The sequence below is a fragment of the Sciurus carolinensis genome, chromosome 17 (genome assembly GCF_902686445.1).
Source record: "Sciurus carolinensis chromosome 17, mSciCar1.2, whole genome shotgun sequence".
NCBI classification, from domain to species: Eukaryota; Metazoa; Chordata; class Mammalia; order Rodentia; family Sciuridae; genus Sciurus; species Sciurus carolinensis.
This window is the reverse complement of record NC_062229.1, coordinates 3649320-3658782: the sequence shown is the minus strand read 5'-3', so window position 1 is coordinate 3658782 and position 9463 is coordinate 3649320. Positions and strand designations below refer to the sequence as shown.

The 9463-nt window shown below is 54.8% G+C and overlaps 1 protein-coding gene across 3 annotated transcripts in view; it reads left to right on the top strand.

Annotated features, from left to right (window-relative positions):
• The first annotated feature begins 1194 nt into the window (after positions 1-1194).
• Positions 1195-9463, top strand: part of Mllt1 (MLLT1 super elongation complex subunit) — a 58417-nt gene continuing 50148 nt past the window's right edge. For 2 of the 3 annotated variants that reach the window (XM_047531200.1, XM_047531198.1), the window contains exon 1: positions 1195-1323. In XM_047531200.1, coding sequence (XP_047387156.1) covers positions 1312-1323 — 12 coding nt within the window. In that variant the 5' untranslated portion in view covers positions 1195-1311. Of the gene's footprint in view, positions 1324-3549; positions 3872-9463 lie in introns of those variants that run through there. The other variant, XM_047531199.1, reaches the window with a different exon arrangement.

Here is a 9463-nt window from a genome sequence, read left to right as displayed (position 1 = left end):
AAAGCACCCCTGGGTTCAATCTCCAGTACTCTCCCAACCAAAAAACAAAACAAAACAAAAACCCCAAAAACAAAAAAGGCCCTACTCTTTTTGCAATTTAAAAATATATGTAGGTGGGACATGGTGGCACACGCCTGTCATCACAGCTTCTCGGGAGGCTGAGACAGGAGGATAGTGAGTTCAAAACCAGCCTCAGCAAAAGTGAGGTGCTAAGTAACTCAGTGAGACCCTGTCTCTAAATAAAATACAAAATAGGGCGGGGCAGGAGGCTCAGTGGTCGAGTGCCCTTGAGTTCACCCTCCAATAACCTGCACTCACCCCCACTCGAATATATATATTACATACATGTCATTATTTGCCAGACATGGTGGCATGTGCCCGTAGTTCCAGCCACTCAGGAGACTGGGGTAGGAGGATGTTTTGAGTCCAGAAATTCGATACTCAGCCTTGGCAATATAGCGAAAGCCCAGACTCTAAATAAATAAACGTACGTCATTATTAATTATGGTCCCCTTGCTGTGCAAAAGATACCAGAATTTACTGCCCCCAACTGAATGAGGCTCTGATTATTTTGGTGTAGCACGATTTCAACTATGTTTCCTTCCTTTAGCCGTTACTACTCCTGTCTCCATTTTACAGATGCAGAATCTGAGATTCAGGGAGAAGGGGGCACAGGGCTGATCCGGCTTGCCACGCAGATTCAAGGTTGAAAATTAATCCCCAGTTGCAGAGCTCATTCCATCACACAGTAGCGACACGCAGTCAGGAAACAAGCGTCCCTGGGGTTCGTTCCCTGGAGCATCCAACCTGCAACCTCAGAGGCGCAGGCGGGACACTCCCGCCCGGCAGCCTGGCCGCAATGCGCAGGCGCAGCGCGCCTGCCCCGCCCCCGCCCCCCTCCACGTGCGGCGCACACCTCGCGCTCCCCTCGGCTGCGCTGGCCTCGCGCCTCCCTCCCTCCCTCCTCCCGCCCCTCCGGTCCCGACCTCCCATTGGCTGAGGGCTTCGTCCCTCCGACAGCAGCCCCGCAAGCCCCCACCAGGCCGGAAGTCCCGCCGTACCAGCGGCTGTCGGTCCCGCGGATTGGCCCAGGTGGCTGTCCTTCGGGGCGGCGGGCCCGAGTCGGCGGCGGGGGCCCGCGGTCGATGAGCGGCCCGGGCTGGCGGTGGTTTCCGGTTCCGCGGGGCTGGCGGGCGGGCGGGCGGCCGGGAGCGGCGGCGCCTGACAGACAATGAGGGCGGCGGGGCGGCGCTGAGCAGCGGCGGCGGCGGCGAGCGACGCGGGGCCCGGGGGCGGGGCGGGGCGCCAGCCATGGACAATCAGGTGAGGAGCGGCCGCGCCGCCCAGGCGCAGCCCGCCCGGCCCCCTCCCTCCTTCCCGTCGCCCGCCCGCCCGGCCCTCCTGGGTCCCGGCCTCCCCGCCCCGCCTGCGCCCGCCCGCCCGCTTTGTGCGCGCCCGCCGCTGCCCGGGCCTTTATGTGGGGCGGGCGCGCCCCTCCCCCATCCGCGCCCCCCGCCCGGCCCCGGCGGCCCAGGAACCCCCCGGGGGCCCCGGCCTGGCCCAGCGCCGCCTAGGGCGCCCCTCGGAACTCCAGTGCGACCCAGACGCTCCCGGGATGCCCCGGGGGCCCCGACAGGCCCAGGACTCCTGTGCTGCCCCTGTGAACCGGGCGGACTCGGAGCCCTTTAGGTGCCTCTGGGGACCCGCCTTCGGCCCAGCGTCCTCGCAGACAGCTCTAGGGGCCCCGTGCCGGCGCAGGAGCCCTCTCAGGCCTCTTTGGGGACCCTCCTCATATTTTGCCCAACCCTTTTTCCTTTTCGGGTCCAGGGCCAGCCCATGTCTCCTTTCCCCTCTGGACCTGAGTCGCCTCAGACTCCCTGACCCGCTCCCCGCAACCTGCTGCCTGTTCCGTCCGCAGCCTTAACTCGGGCTTGAGTCGCCCCAGAACTGCCCTCAGCCAGCACTCCTTCCCTCTTAGGCCACAGTCCCGGCCTGGGCCTGGGCCTGGGCCTAGGCCTGGGCCTGGGCCTGGGCCTGGGCTACTGTCCCCTCTGATCCACCCTACCATTCCTGAGCATCTCTTTCCTTTTGCACCCTGACCTGACCTTCCTCATCTTCCCCGGACCCCAGTCTTTGGCCACAAGGACTCAGGTCTGTTGTAGAGCGTCCCCTCTCTTTGGACCTGTGTCCTCAGCTTGCTTTGACCCACCATGCTGCCTTGGTTCCTGTCTGGTATCAGGCCATGGAAGTTCTCCCTTGAACGCCAGGGCCTGAAGAACCGTTTCCACCTTCAGGCCTACTTCTCTTAGACCAGAACCAGGAGCAGCTTCTCTGACCTGATCACCCACCATCCCAACCCTGGAGAACCCACTCTCATTTGCGCTTCCCACATTTAACCCTCATCCAGCTCTCTTGCCCCCAGTCTGGCTCCTCTGCCCTCCACTGGCCTGGCTTCTCAGTCCCAGTCTCCCCAGAACCCTAGGCCCCTCTGTTACATTCTGGGTGTCCCACTCTGTGCAAACCCCGGCCCACTCTTTTAACCACTACTTTTCCCCCCTCTCCACCTCATTTCCCATCTCTTCCCCAGCATCTTAGCGCCTCAGTCCAAACCCAAGGTGGATTCCCCATGCTCCCTAAACTCCTGTCAGCAGCTCCCTCTTCCATCTGGAAACCAGCCTGCTGCCTGTTGGTTCCTTCTGATCCCAGTGCCCCTCTAACCCAGCCCTGTATCTCTTCATCATCCAGGTTCCTTCTGTTCTCCAAACCCAGGGCCACTGCTGCCCCCCAGCCCAGGATCACGTCTTCATCCTCTCCTGCTGCCCTGGCTTTCAGGGGCACAGAGCCAGGAAAGGCATTGTGGGGCTTGTGGGGGTGGCAGCTGAAATCTCTGCTGTTAGCAAGGGCAGGTCGGGGCGTCCCTTGGCTGCTGGCGCCACAGAGGCGGCTCTGTCTGGTTAGGTGCTGTGTGGCTGTGTGGTATAGGGGACCAGGGGCAAGGACTCTTCCTTCTGCCTGTCCAGTTGCCTGTGGCACAGGATCATTGAGGCAGGTGGCTCACGCTTCTGGCACCCACTCACCGTGGCGTCCCTTCCATCTTTGGTGTTCCTGTATCAGGAGGTGAGGAAGAGGGCATGGCAACTGGCTGGTGGATTTGCAGTGTGGTGTCAGTTGATTCCCTTTGGAGACATAGAGCCTGCTGCCTGTAATTCTTGTTGAGTTAACCAAATGGAATGTCCCTTCAACGTCTATTGTCACTGAAGCTCATCCTTGGGAATGTCTCTTGGTACCACAAAAGGCATAGAATATAGCCCCTGTCCCTATTCCTTAGTCCCCAGAGATCTTAGACCATTCTCCTTGTGATGGGCTGGACCCTGGATGTCTGGGTGACTGTCAGGTAAGTGGGATGGTGGAAAGAGGTGACATTCTTGCTCTGTGACAGAAGATATAGGTCCTACTCAGGTGGTGCAGGCCCTTGAGAACTGACTTTGTGCACTGCCCAGGGTGCCACTCATTAGCACCTGTAGCTATTTTAAGTTTCAGCCATGTAGCTTAAAAAATTCAGTCTCTCAGTCACTCCAGTCACCCTTTTGAGTACCTAGTAACTACCACACTGAGTTGCCAGCCACCTTGTGCAGCTGTACAGAGAGGACATTTCCATCCGTGTAGAAAGTTCCACTGGGCAGCACTGGTCTTGATGGGTGCGAAAGTATCTGTAAGTGAAACCAGCCCCTGAGGGAAGGATGAGGGTCTGCAGTCTGGTTGGCCTTTCCTGCCATGCTTTCATGCAGATTTGGAAGAGACTGGAGAGCTGTAGCCCCATCTCTTGACAGTGAGACCCCTGGGGAGGCTGAAGAATGGTGTCACTAAGTAGGTGAGTTTGACTCTGCAGCATCTCACCTGTCCCCCATACCCCAGACCTGTAAGTGCCTCATAGTGGGCCACACAGTGCTCCCTGGAGGCCTTGATTCTGTTTATTGTCTTGACTTTCCCAGGGGCCTTTCAGGTTCAGCTAAGAAGGATTTCCCTTTCTACTCTAGTATCTCCTCTTTGGTATCTTTTCCCCACGGGCAGGAAAAGATCTTTCTGGTTCTCTTTGCCCTAACCTGCACCCACATGTGTGATTCTTCTGTGCTCACTCTCTATGCCTGCACTGGTATCATCTGTGGCATTTGTATTTTCTTTGGCAGGGATATGAGTGAGATCTTTGTTTTGCTCACTAAGGGGTCATGTCTGGGAGAAGTGTGGTTTATCTCTGAGGCTGGGTTGTGATGTGGAATGGAGACTGAGTGGATGCTGAAAAGATTGGGGAAGGATATGGGAGCAGGTCGTTGGGGACTGGCGTTGTTCAGGGAGGTGGGAAATGGTGTCAGCAGCCATGTCGTCTCCTGTTCAAAAGGACGAGGTAGCCTCTCATTCACAGAGGACTAGTCCTTCACAGTGGCCTGACTTCTGAGGTGGTCACAGCCCAGTTACATCAGAAGTTGGAATTGCTGCTTGCTGATTCTTTGCATGCAAAGGCTTCACCGTGTGGACTGGAGAATGACTGCCTTGTGATGACACTCTTCCCAGAGGGAGGTTTGTTTTTGGTGTTGGTGGCACCAGTAGCCCCTTAGTCAGACATTGTACAGGTGTGGAAATGCAGGCCCAGGAAGGTCCCCACATGAGTCAAGGTCCTGTTGGATTCTTTTTCTGGTACCTCTGCTATTAGAGGTTCCCCAAACTGCTTCTAGAAAAACTCAGAATAACTGTAGAGTGACATTTGACCCTACTCCCAGTCCTACAGACTGCAAAGTTACTGTGTTTTTTGTCCTAAAGTTGTTACATTGTAAAATACTTGAGGGCAGGCACCAGTATCTTCTTCCCTTTGTGTCTAACACAAGGTTTCTTCCCTCCCTTTGACAACTGTTGGTTAAATCAAAGTAGCCAGGAATCAGTCTCTTTGCAATCAGGCCTTCCTACTCTGGGGACATGCCTTGATTGGGTTTTGCACATTCAGAAAATATCCCCCAAGACTGTTCCCTTAGTTCCTAGGAGAACTTGGGAGACACTGGGTGCCCTGTCAACACATCAGTGGGCACCTTGTACATAAGTGCCTAGTCCCTGTCAGGTACCGTAATGTCTTACCAGGAACCCGAACACTGAGGATTGTGGGTGTATTTGTGGGTGTACCTACTTGGTTTGTACACCTGGGTTTCCAGAGAGAAATTCATTGAACCCCTTCTTATCCCTTTGTCATTAACCTTGTGTCCTGGGTCAGAGGAACCAGAGTAGATGGAGCCAGAAAAGGAATGGAGGTGCTGGCCACTGACCATTGGTACAGTGATTGGCTTTGGCCTCACTTTCTGGACAGGCAGTCCTCCACTTAAGAGATTGTCACAGGCAATGATCCACTCTTTCCCCTCCCTTCTTATATTTTAATTTCATGGCTGCCTTGAGAGCCCCCAGCTGGGCCTGGAGGGAGAAGGTGATTGCCATTCTCTGGATTGCCAGAGCCCCATTACCTTGCCCCATCTGTGTGTGTGTGTGTAGTGCGCATGGCCAGCAGTGTACTAGTCCAACAGCTCTGCACAACCAGTTGGGGCTGAAGGGGGATAAGACTTAGTGCTGTCTGCTGGGAGGGGAGCAAATTGGAGCGCCACTGGGAATTAGGTGCAATTGTCAAGCTCTGGGTGTACTTATGCCACTTGATAAAGTGCAGATTCCCAAATCAGGGGAAATCCTGAAGATATGCTCAATGCTAAAGACCTGTCTTCTGGGTCCCAGACTTGGGGCAGGACTCAGGAGAAGCCAGCTGACTGACCAAATCAGAAGAAAGGGCCTGGAATCTGGAATCATATAGAACTGTCAGAACAAGGTTCTTTCTCTTTGCCGGGGGTGGAGGTAGTTGGGGGCATTTCAGTCCACACCTGAAGAGAGCTGTTCTCTTCAGTGGAAGAAGGCTGGGAAGCTGCCCTCTAGCATCTGTGCACCTGGCTTGCTGGATTAGGATTCTGGCCCTTTGGTTCTAAGTGCCCTCTGCCAGCTGGCCTGGATGAAGGGAAGTGTCCCAGTTGAGGCCTCCTGCCTAAGCATAACTGTCCCCAGATGGCCCGTAGAGCTCTTGGGTCGTCCTGTCCACTGGCTATCTTCTGGGTGATTTTCCAGGAGTAAAATGGTTAACACTTTCCAGGGCAGGCCTGGCTTGTTCTGGGCTTTTGTTGGGGAGCGGGCAGCAAGGTGACTCCCAAATATGCAGCGAAGTGACAGTCACAGGCTGAGCCCCTTTGGGGTCACTTGCAGCCCTCCATTCTGGGAGTTCCAAATGTGGCCTCCAGGCAGCAGGTGTTTCTGGTGCCTGGGAGGGACTTGCTGGTGTTGAGGCATCTGTGTGAGATGCTGGGGGCGGGGGAAAGCTGCTGGGCGGTGAAGTGCACTCATTCCAGGAGTCGGGAGCTTAACCTGAGCAGCTGCCCTTGCAGCCAGGCTGCCCTCCTTGAGAACCAGCTGGTTGGTTTGCTTTAAGTCTTGGGTTCTGGTGACCATGGAGGGAGTCCAGGTGGAGAAGAGGAAGGAAGGGACATAACCATTGACTGTGGAATTGGCTTAACTGTGGTAATAAATTATCATGAGTTGACCTGTCAGAGTGGTTGGCCACGGCTCAGCTTGCTGGCCTCCAGTAATGTGGCTCCAGTGTTTCACAGAATCAGTGGTTCCTTTTCTAAGACAGTAGCACAGAATCTGTTACCCCACTCTTTTGATTTCTTAGTAGATTCTAGCCTGCAGGGGAGTGTGCAGGAGGTTGGGCCTGGGAGCCTTGAGACTGACCACCAAGCCTCCAGTGTGCCCCTAACCAAGGGTGTTCAGGCTGCAGTTGGCACCAGCCCCTGGGGCATAGATGTCGCTGGGTGGTGCTTTGGGCACTGCCAACCGGCTGCAAAGATTACCCATCACTGCCTCGGAACCTTCCTGTTTACTTTGGCCACTGCACTGCAGTTTTGGCGCCTGCACTCTCCCCCTTGCTGATGGAACTGTGGTCTTCCATTCTTTCACAATAACTGCTCTGCCGCTGGCATGCCCTGGGTGGGAACTCCATGTCATCAAAATACCGGGAAACCAGCCGAGGGCTGAGTAGGAGCTGGGTTGGTGCATAACTGATTCCGAGGAGACCATCATCACACAGGAGTTAACTCCAGGGAAGCAGAAGTCATTCTCCAGCACAGCCTTGTTATCATTTTCACCTGTGACCTTCACAGCCGTTCAGGATTGACCCCCATTTCTCAGTGTGGAAGCAGGTCTGGTAGTAGGCAGAGCCAGTGGGTGTGAGGCGTACGCAGTGATTACAGCCCTTAGGGGTCCTATGGATACTGCTTGGGTTGGTTTGTGTTGAACATTCTCCCTTCTTCACTCTTCTCGCACAGATGCTTGTGGTTCGTTTGATTGTTACTTATTTGTCCAGATGGTTAGTCCTCATCTCTGGCATTTGCTGGGGTGTTTCCCCTTGCGTGTTTCTCAGGTGCCTGGGCTGTGTGGGTACACTGACCTCTCATTCTTCTCTCCTCCTTGGTCTCCACCCCTGCTGTGCAGGTCTCAGGAGTATGGAATCTCCCTCACCCTGGGCTCTTGCTAGCTCTCCCTTTTCAGGTTCGGGTTCCCTCTTTCTGGCCTCCCAGCAGGCTGCTGTGACTCGTTTGCCTCTTTGCCTTTCCTTCCTGCAGCCCTGGCTGTACACAGATTGCCGGAGCACTTTTACTCAGATACTGTTCCCGGTCCATCATCCACTTACAGTCCGTTATCATCCCTGTTGTGTCCAATCTGGACGCTCCACTCTGTCCCAGCCCCTCCCTGCAGTGTCCTAAGTGAGTCACTGCTCTCTTTTTCTGGCAGCCCCAGAGGAACCGTCACCCTGAGCCAGGGGAACTCCTTCTGCCCCATTTCTTTTTTAAAAAATTAATTAATTTTTTAAATCGACAAAACTTTGCCCTTTTTCTTACACCAGGCTGCTCAGTGCCTGGAACCACAAACCTCTTGCCAGCTCTGCACACACTGGAGCCACCAGTCCTCATCTGCCACTTGGTCCTTCCCTCTTGGAAGGTGCTCCTCAGAACTGTTGGATGTAGAAGGTCCTCTGACTAAATTAATCCAGTGTTGTTGAGGCACTGTGTACTGTGCTTCTGAGGTAGAGGTGACAGGGATGAATAAGATGTGGTGCCTACTGTCAGAGACTTCTCAGGGACCCCAGGGGGACAGCAGGAAACCACCCAGAAAGAATTGGCCGTGGACTTCATTGATGATTGGTTCTGGCACAGTGATCAGAAGGGGCCCTGGAGGAAGTAGTCTTTGAGGTGGGACTTAAGGTATGTGTAGAATTTTGGCTAGCAGAGAAATGAGTTTAAGGTACCCTCGGCTGTGGAGCTGGAAGAAACTCGAGCAAATGGGTGGGCATTTCTGGTGTGTTTGGGGCTGGCCAGCCCTGTGATGGAGCTGGGACAGAGGTGTGTGTGTCTCCTGAGTTTTCTTAGTCCCGGGACTCTAAGACACACCACCGACAGCACCAGCTTCTGTGTTTGCACCCAGGTGTGTGCGTGTGTGAACATGCATGCAGGGTGGGGGGCCTCAACTGAAATTTACACACCTGGAACTGCCTTGGATTCTGACTTCAAAAGTATTAAAGTGTGAAAAAAAGAGGAGTGTTTTAGACATTTGAAAATAGGTGGGAGGTAGGAGGGGTGCCAGGAGCTTGCACTTCATTCTGAAGGGCTGGTAAGCTGTGGAATGAGGGTAGCAAGGAGGAGACCAGCCAGGGTGGAGGTCTGAACACTCAGCCAGTGCTGGAGGTCTGAACAGAGACAGGTGCGCCAGGGATCGCACACAGTCACTTAGTGAACAAGAAGGTGGAAGGTACAGATGGGAGCTCTGGAGTCAGGGCCTGGGAGGGCTGGCGGAGCCCAGTGAGTGGGAGTGTCACTCAGGCAGCGTAGGACTCGCCCTGGATGTCTCACTCCTGCTTATCTTGGTACTTACAAACAAGTGTCCACTTGACCTCTGTTGCATTCTGTAACATTCTTGTATTTGATACTAGGTGTCAGGCTGTGTCGATTAAATGTCTGGGGAGGTTTTTACAAACCACAGTGATGTTTACCATACGTTTCCATGGGTGACTGACCTAGGTGTTAAGAGTACTTTCAAGGCTTGTGGCTTTGTGTTCAGTGGAGGGGAACTGGCCCCAGTTGCCTTGTAGTTCAGGACACGGTGTCATGCATGTGAATGAGGAGGGAGCTCCACTGCTGGCAGTGGGTCCACCTGGGTCCTGTCAGCAGGTGGCTCTGCCCTTGCTTCTTACTCACTGGGAATTGCCCTTGGTGCTTTGGAAACTGAAAACCAGTGTTGAGGGATGACCTAGGGAAGGAAGGAAGGCCCCCACTCACGCATAAGTGCCTAAGAATGAAAGTGTGTGTGCCTTTGTGCTTAGGCGCCCCTGCCAGGG